The sequence below is a fragment of the Calonectris borealis genome, chromosome 8 (assembly GCF_964195595.1).
Source record: "Calonectris borealis chromosome 8, bCalBor7.hap1.2, whole genome shotgun sequence".
NCBI classification, from domain to species: Eukaryota; Metazoa; Chordata; class Aves; order Procellariiformes; family Procellariidae; genus Calonectris; species Calonectris borealis.
The window spans coordinates 2,218,012-2,235,304 of NC_134319.1; the positions used below are offsets into that span (position 1 = coordinate 2,218,012).

A 17,293-nucleotide genomic window follows, 5' to 3' on the forward strand; every position below is an offset into this window, starting at 1 on the left:
ATTTGCGTCGCTGCCCGGGTTTCCTCCCCATCATGACCGCACTGGCTCATCGCCCACAGAGAACCAGCATTTTTCAGCAGTGGCAGAGGAAGAAATTCTGCTTTTCCACTGACCCTCCTCCAGCTGCGAGGAGGCGGCTTAAAACCTGCCGCCAGCCCGCGAACCCGGTGCCTGCACGGGCTCTGCACGGCCATCAACGTCTCCTCGCCCCTTGGCAGGACGCGCTGCGGGAGCTGCAAATTGATCTTTGCTCATTTTGCTTTTGCTGCCATGCAGGTCGGTTCCACCCCCCAACAGCATCAGCTGTGAGGAAGCACCGCACGGCCAGCACCCTCCGCAGACGGGATGGGACATCGCCGTCTCCACGGGCCACCCCGCTGGGCTGCTCCCACCTCCTCATTTCATAGCGGTGGATCAAAGGCAATTAAAACCACCTTCTGCTCTACTGCCTAGGTAATTCCCTCCGGGAGCCAATTTTAGCTGTGGAGTGGCAGCTCAAAAGGGAAATAAAAGGGGAAAAATAAAAAACAACAACAACAATAATAATAAAATAAAAATAGTCAGTGCCCTGTCTGTGAACCCCAGCTCATCTTACAGTCCGTAAGCCAAGAGGAAAAGCCGACAATAAAGGATATAGCCTGGTTCCTCGGGTCGGATGCTGTACCCCTCCTCATCAAGCTCAGGTGAATTCTGAATAGGGCACAAGAAACCCAAAAGAATTAGGAATGCTAATTCTGTTCCTAGAAAGCTGGAGCGGCTCCTTCCTCCTGCGGGAAGCGATGTCCAGCCAAGCCCCGTGGCGGCCCCCGGGGCTGCACGGAGCAAACGGCACCCGTGCTCTGGCAGGGCACCCGCTGGGGCATTTAGCAGGGGCTGAGCACCCGGCCTCGCTGCAGATTAATTTTTGCAGTGCTCAATTTTCACAGGTAAGATTTTGCAACGCTCAATATTTGCAAATTTTTTTTGCAATGCTTGGTTGCAACCCAGGTTTTCTCCAGGTAACTGCAACGTGCTGCAGGCCCGGGCAGCGCTCTCCCCACCTGCGGGTGTCAGGCGTCGGAGCCACACAGCTTCTGGGCAGTTTTATGTTATTTAATTAACATGCAGATACGAAAGACGTATCTGGACCCAACTAAGACCTGGACATCGCCCAAAATAGCCACACAGAAAGCCAAAACGGCGGCATGGGAGTGCAGCCCGGGTCCCCTGTCGGGAGCTGCGCGGGTGCTGGGTGGAGGGGAGGCTCCTTGGGACACTTACGTATCTGTCCCAGTCGATCTCCGCATAAAATCCATTTGGGGCTCCATTTGTTTTCTTCTGCAACACATTGGAAAACAAAATTTCCAAGTTAAGGAAACAAGACCACAGCGTGCCTTACACGTGTGCGTTGACACGGCTGGGATGCCGCTGGTATTGCTGCAGCTGCCGGCGCAGGCGCCACGGAGAGCCGCTGTGCACGGGCACATCAGCGATACACAACGGCATTTCCCATTTCTGGAAGGTCTCCCATACCAGAGAGCTAAAAACCTTTCTTTGAACATTCATCAGCTGAACATATAACATTTCTTAAGGAAAAGAAATGAAATGACCACTTCTCCGCATGCCGGGGTGTTCCAGCCCATGGGGAGAGCTGGCGGCAGCGGGGGGCTCCCGATGCCCATCGAGCACAGGTAGCACCGTTATTTATCGGGAGATAAACACCTGAAAGAAGGATTCGGTTTCTGTTATTCAGTAGCCAAACCGCCCGCAGAGCAAGCCGGGTGTCATTGCTTCACCGTGCGGTGAAGCTGGGTTGCAGCAGTGAGAGGCGGCCGGGCTAACCCCGCGGGGATGCGGCGTTAGCGCACGTCACGACGCACCAACACACACAGGTTATTGCTGCTTCGGACCGAGGGGGGTCTGGTTTGGAAGGAGGCTTTGGGCATCCATCGCCTGCGGGACCCTTTGCTGCTCTGCTCTGGGCATCCAAAAAACGCCCAAAGCTCCCGCTGACCACCGCAGCCAGCGAGCAGTGGAGCAAGGCCAGCTCAGGGACTTAGTTAGGCTGGGTTCTCGATTTTGGGCACCTAAATCAGATAATCCGGTTCCCTTCAGCTGCCAGAGGTAGCACCCCCCACCCCAGCACCCTGCCATGCACTAACGCAATGCACTGCCCTGGGGCAGCAGCGGCGGCAGCACGGGCGCTGGGTCAGGCCACCAGCACCCTCGCCCTCCACGTTTCACCCGACGGTCCTCACGATGCTGCCCAGGAACGGAGCAGCCTCGTTAGAGGTACGAGGGTGAAAACTCAGACTCTGGATGCAGTTATGTGGGATTTCTGCTTTTCCCCCGGTCCGTTTGTATTTAAACCCATTCTGTTCCACTCACGTATATCCACCTGACTGAACCTAAATGGTATTTTCCTATATTCCGGATTTCAAACCAAAAATTACTCACTGCTTTTAACAACCCTTTCATAGCTGTAAAGCGAGCTCTGTTTTCCTTACCGAATTTTTTTTTCCTCCTTCACGGACACTCTCAGGTTTGCTATTGCAAGGTGGCTCATTGGGATGAGGGCTGGGCAGCTGGAAGGGATTGCGGTTTGGCAGAAAAAGGGTTAAAGTATCGGGTGGTTGGTTGTTTTGGTTTGGTTTGTTTTTTTTTTTTTTAAAAAAACACACAAAAATAAGTTACAAGGAATTAGCAAACACATTGCCTGGTTTTATAAGAAAAGGAGGGCTCAGCTGCGGCTCCATTAGGAGTAAGCGTGGTTTTACCGGGGGCAGGTAACGGGGCTCTATTCAGCAGTCAGAGGATTTGCCTCTTGGCCGCTCCAGTGGCTTCAAATGTTACGGTGAGAACATGTTGTAGGAGGAAAAGTTATACCGAATGTCTCCATCCTCCAATTCCCCCGCCTCCAATATATTCAGTGGCTTCATGATACCCCCCCTAAAATTGCATTTCTGCATCCTGCGGCTTGCTGGAGCGCTGGAGACCCTGCCTGCGCCCAGCCTGAGCAGCAAGCCAGCCGGGAAATCAGCATAGGAGCCCGACGGAGGGGGACCCGAGCGCACCCAGGGGCCCTGCGCCCATGCCTGGCAAGAAAAGGCTGCCCAAGCACTTCTGCCGAAGGGAACGGCTCCGGGCTGCTCCTTGCATTTTATTTATTTATTACTGCTGAATAGAGCCTTGGTTAAAGCGCTACCTGAGCTGCAGACTCTTTTTTTTAATTGCTATTTCTTAACAAGTGGCTTATGAACACAGGGCGAGCCCAAAGCCAAGGATCTTGGGTCAGATGTGAAAAAAAAAAAAGTGATCTCTCTAAAGGAGCAATTTGGCACCCCAATTTTTGTATGGCTTTGTAAAAGACACCCCAGCACCGCTCTCCCTGCCCAGCCTCCCGAGGGTCTCATTTTTATTTTAAGGTGAGCTTCTAACGTCTGAATTTGCTCAAGAAATAACGACAGCACAGTCCCAGTCTGAACCCAACATTCTTATTTGGAAACTTGAAATCAAACGGCTAAAGGAGACGTGGTCCGTCTACTGCCCAGATCTAGCAGGGGCATTTCTATCTAACACCATCAATAAAAGCAGCAATAATTCAAAAACAAGCACCTCCTCATTTTCAGTTTAATATAGAAAATAAAAATAGGTATTGGAAACAGCTGTTCTGGCCATTTTCCCTTCACTCATTGTACAGCAAATCTGACCCAAGCCAATTAGTGGGAACAGAAATGAGGATGTGGAGCTGGGGGTTTTAGCAGGACACCTGGTCCCTCTGCCCACGGCGCTCATCAGGTGTTTCTGTAGTGTTATTTTCTTTATGTTAATTTTGCAGAAAACCTGGAATATGTCTTTATTTTAAACTTCTTACTGAAACCTATTTTCTATATTAAACAGAAAGGAAGAGACGGTTCACAAGATGCTGGTGGAGGAATTGGCATTTAAGGGGCCGGGGCAGGAGAGGAAAGCGGGGCCGGGGTCCGTGCAATACTTACGATGCCGTCCCTGTCTGGCGACCCTCTGCAAAGAACAGAAAGAAACGCAGCCGCGTTAGCTCCCACACCGCGCCGTCGCCCGATTAACTTGTGGAAATGGTTTTCTTAACGAATCCACAGCAGTAATGGTTTTAATTACAAAATTGTCAGCGAATCTGAATTACCTGCCACACGCTCCTCCTGAAACCCACACAATGGTCTCAGTACCTTTGCTTTCACATTAGCAGCTGACAAATTTAATATTTATTAGTAAATAAAGCACTCCTGCCGATGATTGCACTCTCCCAACTGAGGAGCTGGGCTGGCTCCTCCTCGCACCCATCCCACGGCCACAGCCCTACCCTGGGTGTGCATCCTCTTGCAGAAGACAATAAAAATTACATAGAGAGTAATTTAGAGATTTTTCTTCTGCTAGAAGCACCGTCACTTCGCTTTTGACTGGATTTGAAAATTGATGAGACCCCTCAGGGATCCTAATCCCCAACGGCTTATGGGATTTGGACCTTGGTCACAGCAAACGGCGTGGCAGGCTCAGCAGCCGTATTTAAACGCTGTCTGAGGATGCTAAGTTATTTAGCGAAAAGACAAACATGTTTATGAAAACCAGACGGGCTCCTCCACCTCCCACACGCTCCTGAGTTTTATGCGTTGCCAGAGATTTGCCACAAATTAATGTCTGACTCAAGGCATCATCAGAACCCCGCAGGGAGCTGCCGCCCGTCCGGCTCTGGTTGAACAGAGAATAACGCCCTCCGTGGAACTTCTCCGGTTCATCCCCGTCTGCCTCCCATCTCTCTTATCTTGCACTTAAACTCTTTGCACAAACGTTTCTGAAATTTTTTGGAAGCAGCAGAGACCCTCTCTGCTTCCATATTTCCCCTATGTGCAGGGAATGTCACCTCCTGCTCATCTCCCCAAAAAACCCCCAGTGGGTGGCGGGGAGGGGGCGGCAGGTCCTTCACCACTGCGCCGCGGCTCCGGCGCGTCCCGCGTCTCCCCGGCAGCAGCTCCGGAGACCCCACAGCGCGGTGCCCACCGCCGGGTCCAGCCGTGGTGACCTGAGGGTCTGTCTGGCCCCGCCGGCCCTCGCCGCTCCCCCCGGCCCCGCGCTGGGGGATTTGGAGAGCGCCCAAAGCCATTCGGGGCGATGACCGCCATGCGACCCTGCGACATGCTAATCACTGCTGCTTGCTAATTGCAGCATCTCCCCCACAATGGCCTTTCCGCGAGCTCGTTACCATCCCGAACACCCCAGGATTCGTTATCTCCGTGTGCCACCGGCTTCCTCAGCCTCTGGGAAGAGCAGGCTGCTGCAAGCAAGCGTGGAAAACACGGTGCTGGCTAAAGACAGGACCTAGACGCGGCTCCATTGATTTTCCGTGAGCAGAAGAGGAAGATGCGAAGCAGCCTGTTTCCTGCCCATCCTTCTGATAAATTATAAATGAAGCCGTGCACGGCTGGAGCAGGAGTTCCTGGCTGGTGGATGGACAGCCACCACCCCTGGTGACAAGCCCCCCTCTGCCAGCAGGCCAACAGCTTGGAGCTGCACAGCCTTCTTGCAACACGCTCCATATCCCCCCAAATTTTTCGGCCCCCTTTTGCAGCGGGCAAAGCCCCACAGGTGCCGGTGCAGCCGGGCTCACCGCAGCCCCGGGAGCGTGGCCAGACCTGCAGAGCTGCAGCGGCTGTCCCTTTGCCTGGGAAACCTCACCAACCGCCGCTGAGATATAAAACAGCTCAGGAAAACAAATTTAAAAAAAAAAAAAAAAAACCCATAGGGTTTCTGCTGTGCCAGACATGAAGCACCTGGACGATGCTGCGGGTGTGGGAGCAGGGTTCCCCGCTGCCTTTCCCCCTCTCCGTCCCCAGCACATGGGCTGGGCAGGCTCCTTTGCCACGCTGCTTTGGGACATCCCCCCCCCAAACGGCGTCAGCGACAGCCGAGAGCCCTCCCTGGGCTGGGCTCAGCGCCCCGCCAGTGGTTCTGCACCCATGCACAGTATCCCCTGCCAGATGTGGGGAGAAACCCCCGCCAGATGTGGGGAGAAGCCCCCACCAGCTGTTTTCCCAGGAAGCAAAAGCTTCTCTCGCAGCAAAGGCGAAGGAGCGTGCGCCCCACGAGCCCCTGCACCCTCGCCATCCCGAGCCTGCCCCGACCACACAGCCCCACAGCCCTTCACTCCACCAACGGCCCCACCGCCTGCACGGGCATCTGTTTAAGTTGAATTTGCATCTAAAAATATCTGAGCAGACGGGCACATCAGTAGTTTGGGCAGAGATTAATCTGCTGAAACTCTCAGAGGAGTAATTTTCTTCTGATCACCGCTAACTGTCACCGTAAATTGCAAACACGCGGAGAAACGCCTTTATCATCTCCGCAGCGCCACCGAGAAAATACCTGGTTTGTTGGCCACTGGATGTACAAGGGGAAACAGCCTAAACGAATTTGCTATTACCAGACGTGATCCGAGGATGCCGCATGCCTGTGGTGCGCCGACTGCCTTCCTGTCCTGGCACACGGGCATCGACCTCTCCCCCGCACCCTTATCTACCGACGTGGTTTGTCTCTCATTGACTTACGTGGAATCAGTATCCTTTTCTTTCTTGCGTATACCAAAGGCCTTCCTTGTACGTTTTTTCAATCCTGTGGAGAGAAGGAATATAAATAAGAATGCAATATTAATATTATGCTTCAAATAAATCCTCCAAAAGGTTCCTTGTTCCCTTGTCAGCTGTAATTTATAAATAAGGTTAAAAAAGGAAGAACCAAACCCAAGAACCTGCCAGCAGGACTTTGCAGGTAGTGTGTACATTTGCTTATGCCTTTTGTTTGTTCACTTAACACTTATTAACTTGATCTCAGCATGTGTGACTATATATTTCACAGTTAATATTTCTACGCTTTCCGTCTTAATTATACACTCCTTTGCCGTGCTGCGTGTGGGTACTAATGGGGAAACCCCATTTTGGTGTTAAAAACACAGTTTAAACCATGAGGTTGGTTATCTTCTGCACTGATTCTTGATCTGCACAGTGCTTAAAACCATGCCTGGTACCAACGGCGCCGGAGCTGGACGGGAAGCGGGAAGCCCTGGGAGCCACGGATCCCATCGGGGCAGTGGCCACCACCCCACCACTTTTACAAACAGGTGGAGGAGAGCGGGTTTCTGCGAGTTTCTCCCTCTTTTCCAGACTAAGAGCTATCCAGGAGAGGGTTTTTTAATAACGGCTTGCAGCAAGCACACCAGGGAAGGGATTTGGAGCATTTCAAGCTAGCGCGTTTCACTTGGCCGGCTGGTTTTCACGCAGGTGATTTTCTGCTGGCGGTGGCCGTCCAGCCCGACCGCTGAGACCCGGCTGTGGCTGGACGCTGCTGACACCCTTGTTGTGCAATTGCTGCCAGCAGCACGATAGCAATTAATTTCGGTCAGGCTGTAATTTAGAGATCCTGGTGGCCGAAGCAGCCAATGTAAAGCACAGCCCTCGAGTCTAGAACAGCTATTTCTGGCCTCTTCCTTTTGGAGCTCCTTGGAGTTTTGCCTTTGCCTGGAAGTTACCGAGCGGACACAGCTGTAAGGATGCAGCAATGGTCTGGAGCAGCAAATGCAACGGCTCACACCCATGCAACGAGCTGGCCTGCAGCAAAGGGCCACATCGAGTGTTCAGGATCCACAGCAGGTCCCCGCTCGGCAGCGGCTCCTTCCCCAAAACCTCATGGAAAGCAGAGTCAAGGCATCGCCCAGCAAATAGGGACCATCATTCCCCACAGCCCAGGGCCTGCCGGCGGGGCCGAGGGGAGGAGAGGCAGGTCTGGCAGCGCTGCCCCTCGCCGGTGCTGAGCCAGCCCTGCAGGGAGCTCAGCCAAGAAGCCAGGGGCACCGGCACCGAGTCCGGCTGTGCGGCAAGGTGCGAATTTGCAGGCAAGATGAACACGCTGCCATTAGGGGTCCCGTTAGCCACACGCGTGCCCGCACAGCCCCGCTGCTGCAAGCCTTCCTCTCCCCGATGCGGTGTGCAACGACTTTCGAAGGTGCAGACAAGGCTCAGCGGCACAAACCGGGGTTGCCACAACTGGGACGCAGCTCACGCAACGTGCAGCGTACCAGAAGCACGCAGCTTTACTCGTGCTAAAACCTGCTTGCTTAAAAAATACTATCTAGGATTCAATGAAAAAAAAAACTCAAGCTTCTACCTCGAGTGATGTGCTGAAGGAGCCAAATCTCCTGTAGCTCCCCTGAAATCGGCTCTGGACACCCCAGGAACATGGGAGCACTCGTCCCAGGAGCTGTGTGCCCCGGCACAGTTCATTTGATTGATGCTTTTCGGGAAGACGGGGCAGGTTTGCCTCCTGCTTTGAACATGCCCTTGAAATGCTTTTCCATTTTCCCAGGAACATCCTACTCTTCTGGGCATTGACTGAAGCATGCAACAAGCAGACAAATGCTAGCTTTCTGCAGCACATCAAAAAATCGATGTATTTAAATTATATTATCAAAATGCATGTGGGATGCTTCAGGCTTTTGATACCCTATGGCCGGGTGGTTTTTCAGGCCAACGCTTGGACCAAGCCAGCCAGGGTAGGGCCAGGAGAAGCTCCAGCAGATCTCCTTGGTATTGCTCATGGAGCTTTTAGGTTGGACATTTTCCCCCGTGAAAAGGGAAACAAAGGGGCTGCTCCTGAAAAAAATCACACCCAGTGCGCTTCCCTAGTCTGCCCAAAGCAAGCATTACACGGTCAGGGATGAAAGAATCACTTATGGGATCCCATACGCCCCCAGCCTATGGGATCCATACACCCCCAGCACATAGGGCAGCGCAAGCAGCTGGGAGCGACGCTGAACCCGCGGGCTCACCCAGCAGCCGTGGGCAGACAGCTCTGGGTTTACTACATCTTGCCTTTCAGCTTCCCTACAATTTCTTCAAGACTCAAGCGAGTTATTAATAACTGAGGAAGGTTTCCATTGATCTCACCCCTAGAATAACTTCATCCTCCAAACTCAAAGTAGAACAGGGAGGGTCGAAAACCCCAGAAATGAGTTGTTGTTTAGTCTTATCTGAAGAAATGCCCGATTTGGCTAAATTGTGTAGCGAAGCCTTCTGCTCAGTTATATAACAGGCCCACCATCTGCTTCAAATGGTGATGACTGAGGGGAAAAAGGGATATTTAGGAAAGGCAGAACAAAAATGAAAGCCTCCTTTGGAGACGGTTGTCGAGAGCCAGTGGGAGCGGTCCCCTTCCGAAGCCGCGGGGCACCGGCTGCCTGTGCCCTGATGGTGACCCCAGAGAGGACTGTGGTTCGGTGGGGGACAACGCGATGATTTTCCAGGACAGCTCTGCTTTTGGGTGGCTGCAGCTCAGAAGAGCTCATGCCTCCCTGTTAAAAATACCCCGTCTGATAGCGCGGGGACAGAGCCAGGGCTTGTGCAGGGAAGGGGCATTGCACGCTCTGGTCCTCAAGTCTCATTTCAGTTGGTTTTAGGAGCTGAAGCACCATAAAGTCAGTCCTGGCAAGAGTCGTCCTTATAGAAAGTAATAATAATAAGACCTTGCCCATGGAGGGAACAAGACATGGGAACACTACGGGTTCAGGGAAACCTCACAGGACAAGACAGAATTATTGCTGGAAGAGAAAAGGTGATGGTAAGTGGGAGAGAAAGCAGAGAAGAGGCAGTGAGGCAGCAGAAAGAGGGGCATGAAAGAAGAAAATAGAGCATATCCATGTGGGGCATGAAGGGATGGCTCAGAGGAGGGAGGAGCTGAAATCACCGCTCGGGTGATGCTCTAAAGCAGCACCCAGCATGGAGATCAAATCCCACCTCTCCCCATCCGGGAGTGCAGGTACCGGATCCAAACCGGTGGGAAGACCTGGAGAGCTGCATCGCCCTGTGATGGCAGGGCTGGGTGACACCAGCACGAAGGGCTGTATGTGTCACCCGAAGACACAGCCCACTCCTTCAGCTGTCCCCACCCTGTGCCCAGCGCCTCTGGGGACACCTGGGCAAGACACCCAGCCCCTCCAGACCCGTCTCTTGCAGGTCTCCCAAGGCTCTTCCTAGAGCCCTGAGGCACCCCACCTCACTGCACAGGTCGTACGGGGCACGCTGGGAACATGTCTCCTTTGACCCGTACTAACTCTGCCCAGCAGTGCCACAGCCTTCAGCCGCCGAAATCCCATCGGCCACAGGGCTACCAGAGGTGTCGGTGAACTGGGGATGAGGTCCCAGGCCACCGTAAGTGCCAGAACGATAAAGATGGGTGTGATGTGGTACCCGGCTAACGGCAGCACCAGAGGGGAAGGATGTAAATCCCTGCGGCTATAGCCATGCTGGCCCTCTCCCCGTCTGTTCACCCCAGGTTCTTCCTACCTTACTCATAGGAGGAACATTAATGCACTCGAGTATGTAACATTAATAGTTACAGAAGTCCTCACCCACATTCCCGAAGCCTTCTCCCTTGTGTCACATCCAGAATACAAGGACAGACCCAGCGCTGCGGGGCAGGCAGCACGTCTCTCTTTTAACCTCGGCTTAAAACTGCGCTTGGGGTTGGACAAAGGTCAGGACAAAGCTCGAGCTTTGCTGCCAGGTTCATAGCACTGGAGAGGGGGGGCAGGCGTGAACTCTGCCTTCCCACCCGCAGCTACTCCTCGCTGCTGTTTTCAAGATTAACAGCTGATTTCATTCTGCACGTTATTACGTGGCTAAAGCAGAGGCGGGCTGTCCCCGATCTCCAAGGGGAAAGGCCACGCGTCACCCTCACCAGCAGTTTAGCGTAGGCTCTTTGAAGGGCACAGCAACACCGGTGTGAGCCCCACGAGCACGAGCTGGAGAAAACACCAGCAGCAGCACCAAGTACCGCACCCGCGCGTCCTGCTGCAGGACCAGCGTGACACCCTTCTTCTGGAGGGGAGATTAGACCAAAACACTTGAGGACGGATGTATTTGACATCTCTGCCGTCTCCTTCAGCAGGTTTTCCTCAATCAGCCTCATGCACGACAGCCCAGAGTCATTCGTGTGCTATTACCTGTGTGGCAGCCAGAACGCCTAAAACCACATCAATGGCCACAAAAGCAGTCTTGCCCGCAGAGGACAAACAGGGGGAAAGCCACCGGCCCCTCCAAGGTACAACAACTGCAATTAGTCCTCAAGCCAAATGGCTTCAAATGCTCTTACTCAAAGACTCAGAGTAGCCACACGCCAGGGCTGAACTAACCGTGGGGTGCCAGGCATCTCATTTCAAACACAAATGGCTCTCTGAATCGGGGAGCATTATTCACCTTTTATTTACTATTATCCTTTTTTTTCCTGGTACACCTAAGAATTGGCATCTGAGAAACGCAAATTAGTATTTAACACTATGAAGCTTTCTGAAATTTATTCTTAAAAACTACCAGCATCTTATTTCCTATACTGAAAACACCTCTACAAGAAAAATAACCCTGTGCTCCCAAACCCAGTCCTTCATCCTCCATCCCCAGGTAGTGGGAGCAACCGCTGCTTCTGGACCCCCAAATATCGAGGGGGATCCCTGGAGGAAGAGCTACTCGCTCAGGAGGATGGGCCTCATAAAAGCAACACACCTCTTAAAACGGACAAGACACCAATGAGACTGTGCCTTAAACGTGCTTTTGTGATGACTAAAGAAAAAAAAATGATTGAAATTAGTTCAACTTCATCTGTGCAAAGATAAGTGTTACCTGTTGCCATGCCAGAGACTCAAGACCAAAGTAGCTGCAGGGAGCAGGGGGAAGAAGGAAGAAGGGGGAGAAATGGGGGGGAATAAGAAATAATCACTATTAGGTTTGGTTTTTCTTTGGTTTGGTTGCGTGGATTTTTTTTTGCATGCAGCTTGGAGCTGGATTTGAGCAATCCCCTTTCCCCACCGCACAAACCCGCACGTGCTCTTACTGAAGTACTTCGCTGGGTCCGAAGACGTGGAAGCCTGCTGCTGTTTCATAGCCAAAGGACTTCGTATTTGGTGTTGGCTTGCCTTAGGAAAGAAATAATAATCTTCCCCTTGCTCAGCAAAACAAAACCAAAGCCAATACAAAACTACTGAAATCCTCCGAGTTATAACCAGAGGAAAAAGTCAAACGGTAAATTAGAGTTTAAGAGGGGAGGGTGTAACCACATCGAGCCCCAACTAAAGAATCCGACCAGCAGCATCCCGAACGCTCTTTGGGGGTCAGCCCAGAAGAATTTTCCCTGCTATGACACAGCAGCAGCCTGCACCTCCCCGGGCCCATGCTGCACCGCCGACACGTTTTACATGAAAATGGGCACGTTTGGTCCATTGCAAACACCGGGGATTCTCAACTGCCACGGCCTCGGTAGCAGAAAAGTCAAGTCTCAGTTACTGTGCTCTTTCAGTCCATGTTATTTTTGGTTTTGCCCACCTTATGTGTAATTAAATTAGTATACATCTTCCTAACATTTTAAATGCTTTATCTAAACCAACCTTTGCATTAAAGCTCATTACCAGCCTTTCAGCAGGCTTAATAACGTGGCGAGGAACTGAGCCCTCCGCATACTGCCTTGATACAATCATTAATATTTTAACCACCTTCATTTACAAGTCTAATCGCAGACGTTACTCTGGAGAAGAGAGGATGGACCATCAGCAGGCAGCAGTCGGGCAGCCATGGCACCGTTCGTGCCGGCAGCCCGGGGGGTCTTCTTCTGCAGCAACCTGGCCCTGCAGACCATGGCCAGGGGTTACAACACGAGTCCTTCAGGAGACAAGGTCTTCTGCTGCTCCCCCTGCCTGCCGTGGTGTCACTGCAGCCGCCAGGCTCCAGCCACAAGCCCATCACCATTAAAGGTCATCATGATTAATAACGCACCGTTGCCTATGCTGTTACCTGCCTTCTTTCCTAATTTAAAATGCTGCATCCTAACTACCTCTGCAGAGCAATTTTTAGGAAAGATTCCCTTTTTAACCTATTTAAACCCATACAACTTTGTCCTTGGGAAGGGCTCACACCAGTCTCCAGCCCAGGCGAGGCTGCAGGCTTCGCCAGGCTCCTGGTACCGCAAATAGCTTTGCATTTGCTCTGCCGTGGTCTCCCTCTATTATCCCCCTTGTTGAGGGTATTTATTTCTGGCGTTAGCCTCCATCCTCTGTGCACAGTGACATAAATAATGCATGCCAGGTCTTTTTACCAAACGTCTGTCTTCTCAGTCCATAAATTACCCTTCTTATCCCCTTGAGGAAATAATTTTAAAACCCCTCTCTATTTCAAGTTGACTGGTTGTTCATTTTCCCCTCAATTCTCAAGGTTTCCTTTTCCTAGCAGGCCTAAATTCCACTATTTTACGCTTTCTGACAACAGACTGTCGGGCTCCCCGTCCCCAGCAAGCGCTGTGCTTCACTGCTCTCCCCCAGCCTCTCCCATGGGTCTGCTCAAGCTCCACCAGACGAGACCTCCCATCCTTCACACCACAGGGACATCCTCCAGGACCACAGCTCCCCGTAAACACACAATGAATATACTCCTACCAATTTAACCAGAAAAAAAGCATTTCTTACAGCTCAGCTCCTCTTGTATCAAAAAAAAAAAAGAAATAACCCAGAACTTCTTTCCAAAGAGGAATCTGTCCTGAGGCCAGATCAGAGTATTTTGCTTCAAATCAACTACAACCACCACGCGTTCACACTTGGATGAAGCCCCGGTGAAGGAGGAAGGTGCCATAGCAGTGGCTCAGGGAGCAGGAACAGCCCCTGGGCTTTCACAACACCAAGGACAGTAGTTTTTGTCTCAAGTCCCACCGATGGAAGCCACCACCCTCTGCTCGGGGAAGGGACCACCACCGGACCCTTGGAGATGGGGCCAAGGGACAGCTGCGCTTCTCAGCAAGAATGCAAATCCACAGCGTGATGCACATTTGAGCGGTGAACAAGCCTTGGTTTCAAATGAGAAGGTTTACCTGGCACTGAAGATTTTTGATGTTGATAATTTTGATTGATATTTGATGGTGGGGGTCCAGAAACCAGCTGCTCCCCAGGGTAAGGACTAGACTTAGTACTGCCCCCACACAAGCAAAGTCTACATTTTAACAAGTCAGGAAATTTATTTTTCTGAAAATTTGCTGGAAAACTCCTTCAAGAAGGCTGCGGGAGTCACCCGCAGGAGCTTACTTGCTTTGCTACCTCAAAATACATAAGAAGTCATTTTTAAACCAAAGAGTTGATGCCCCTTCTGAAGATGCTCAGTGCTGTGTGCGCATCCAGCTCTGCCCAGCAGCCCAGTGATCTCGCTGTACTTAGTATTTCATCCCAGTAAACCAATAGTTTCCAGCGCAAACTGTCACTAAACCACTACATTTAGCTTTGCCATCGAGGGCTAACAAAGTCATCTTTGATAACGAGCTAGCCAGGCATTAAAGGTCCTTACTGTCTACCTAGAGTGAATTTACTCTATCCTGTTACGCTTCCAAGTTATTGGAAAAAATTATCTGGTTAGCAAAGTCCCACGGACACGTATTACAATCTTCCACATGCTTACAAAAGTTTCTTCCTGTTAGAAAAAGAAAAAATAAGGGAAAAGGGGATGGAGGTCTCATGGCCACTCCTGTCGTTCTCTGCTGGAGCAGGACACTGTTGGCTTCTTGCCTGTGGCTTTCAGGAGAGGAGATACTTGAAAACAAAGGTGAGCAACAACAGTTATGGGTTTGTGTTTTGTTTTTTTCTTTTAAATAAAAATAAATGCTGGGAAGTTTGCTCCTTATTAGATATTTCAGTTGGAAGACATTGAAGGACTAACAGCGTTTGAGAGCCTGAAACAAGATCACAAATAAGTCTGAATAAAATAAAACATCGCAAGTCACTGCTCTGGGATCATTTTCTCCTACAGTAGAAGGGGCTACTCTGGCTGAGGGTCCCAAGCTGTTGAGCCTTGTAAATAATGCAGTTTTGAGATGCGGCACACACCACCTTTCACTGGGGGGGTCCAGTGATGGTCCTCTTGGTTATCGTCAAGGAGATAAAAGGCTTTGTACTAAAAACAAGCCCACCCATTAAGCGGGGACATGCCAAAGAGGAGCAGAGAGGTGGCATCACACCTGGGCTCGGTCCTGCTCAGCTGCTGCCCCCGACCCAGCACCCAGCGCTTCTGGAGCGACCCCAGAGCTGGCACACGGCTGATGGGAGAGCAGTCAGGGCAGCTGAAAGGCTGGAGAAGGAGGAGATGGGCACCTGCAGGAGCTTCGTCCATTCAGCACAGCACCAAAACCACGTCGGGAACAGCTGCATTGGCGTCCAAGCACCCACCCCGGGAATGGAAACGTGGTGATGAGGGGATCTACGCTCCAATGGACAGAGGTAATACAAGATCCCGTGGCTGATTCAGACATACAGTCACATTTTCAACCATGAGGGCAATTAAGTCTCTGAACAGGTTGCGGTGAACCCTGCCTAAGGAGTTTTTGAATTAAGATTCAACACCTTTCTAAAACTATATATCTTATTCCAGCTACTAGATGCGAAGAAGAACTTAGAGAAAGCCCTGGGGCCAAGTGGCCATCTCTAGGTTTGTGGCTGCCGACACACGTGTCCCAGAGCAGCAGCCCCCATGCCGGGCTCTGCTCCTGCCCAGCGCAGCCAGCATCCATCCCTGCGTACCCGGAGGGGTTTGGGCTCCCAGGACCTTCATGTCTTTCCCTTTCCCTTTAGTCTGCACCTTTCTCCCTTTGCAAACCACCCAAATACTCATCGCAGCAGTCGGAGATGGGAATTCAAAGGGCTGGGAAATGGCACAGCCCTTGAGCTGAAATCCCTGCTTGGCATGCGCTCATCACGGCGAGGGAGCGTGCACCGGCTTATTTAAATACACCCGAGATTAAACCTGTGCCTGGGCATTAGACGGGCCCCTTTGCTTTGCAGGCACAGATAACCTGTGCCTGCAGCACAGGGTGAGATCCCAGCCCTTAACTGCAGCCCCAGCACACGGGAACACACCCTGAGCCATGGAAATATATTTATATTCCATATAAATTCCATATAAATATAGGTCTGGGCTCTCCCCGTGGCAAGACCCAGTGCAAAAATCAGCATCCCTGCGGCGGGGCGCAGCAAGGAGCCCAAACGTTTCCATCTCATTACAGGGATGCTCAGCGGACCCGCGCCCAGCCCTCCTCCCATGCAGCCTGGGGACCAGGCCAGCAGCTGCAGGCTGTCCTTAAAATAAAGGGCAGCATCAGCAGGATGCACCACAACACACAGCGCATCAATTCATTTTTCTTCTGCAATGGCGCTGAGCATTTAAGGACTATTTAACATCAGAAGGAGGCAAATTGTTGCTCGTAGGTTATTCACCAACCTCAGTAAAGCAGTTGCAGGAATTGCTCACTGCCTGCTTTCCCCAGAGATTAGATTTTTAATATCAACTTTCAGAGACCCCAGGTGTGTGGCAACCGGGGGATGCGGGACACAAAACGTCTCCACCAATATTGTCAGTAAATTAAATCTGGATACAGTTGTGGCTTTCATTCACGACTGGCACATGCACAAAAACACCAGATGCATTTCTAAAGGTTGCTGTGCTATTTAAGAAGTTGTCCAGGACAGGCCCTCCCTCCCAAATGACGCTCAGATTTCTATTTTGAGGGGGTTTGGGTCTGTTGGGAACGGGAGATGACGGTGCTCCCACATGCCTCCCCTAGCACCAAGCAGCTGCGGGAGGGCGTTGGGCTCGCTGGTGGGGCAGCTCCCTGCAGACAGCGCGTCCAGGGGACACCCACGCAGGTTATATCCCCCATGCCGGTATTTTCTCCCCCTCGCCCAAAAAAAAAAAAAGAAAAAAGAATCATACTGCAAACCTCTCCTTTTCTTTGCAAGGCTTTGCCATTACATCTGCTCCTCGGCTGGAGCCACGGCCAACAGCAGGTCCCATCTCACAGCCCTGTTTTAAAAGGCATCTCCTTAAAACCCATTGCCTCCATGCGCACCACAGACTCCCAGCAACTACTTTGACAATCTTCTATGAAAAAGACACTAATTTTGCAGTCATAGTGTTTATGCAGAACATAAGGTCTTATTAAAATCCTTGCCTAGGTGTGACACTAAGAAACAGCCTCCATCCACCCCGTGACTTATCAATCAAGGCCACCCCGCTGCTGCTGACATCCGTGTGAGCCTCCAGGGACTCCCACGCCCGATTTCCCAGGTGGAGGAGAGGACACCCGGGCTGGTGGGGTGGGTTTGTCACCTGCATGACACGGGAGCCACTTCCTTGGGGACAAGGTACGACTCCGGGCGAGCTGCCAGGGAAAAGCATCACTTGCTCTTAATTTGGTCATCCCCCCCAAAATTTGCAAT

At 51.7% G+C, this 17,293-nt stretch overlaps 2 protein-coding genes across 2 annotated transcripts in view; one reads left to right on the forward strand and one right to left on the reverse strand.

Annotated features, from left to right (window-relative positions):
- The window catches only part of SLC35D1 (solute carrier family 35 member D1), a 226,959-nt gene that overhangs the window by 120,315 nt on the left and 89,351 nt on the right, over nucleotides 1–17,293 (forward strand). The window lies entirely within an intron of this gene.
- SGIP1 (SH3GL interacting endocytic adaptor 1) overlaps nucleotides 1–17,293 on the reverse strand; it is a 54,798-nt gene that overhangs the window by 30,151 nt on the left and 7,354 nt on the right. The window contains exons 2-6 of the mRNA XM_075155572.1: nucleotides 6,558–6,621; nucleotides 3,978–4,002; nucleotides 2,487–2,564; nucleotides 1,261–1,317; nucleotides 636–690 (exon numbers count right to left, since the gene is read on the reverse strand). Coding sequence (XP_075011673.1) covers nucleotides 636–690; nucleotides 1,261–1,317; nucleotides 2,487–2,564; nucleotides 3,978–4,002; nucleotides 6,558–6,621 — 279 coding nt within the window. The remainder of the gene's footprint in view (nucleotides 1–635; nucleotides 691–1,260; nucleotides 1,318–2,486; nucleotides 2,565–3,977; nucleotides 4,003–6,557; nucleotides 6,622–17,293) is intronic.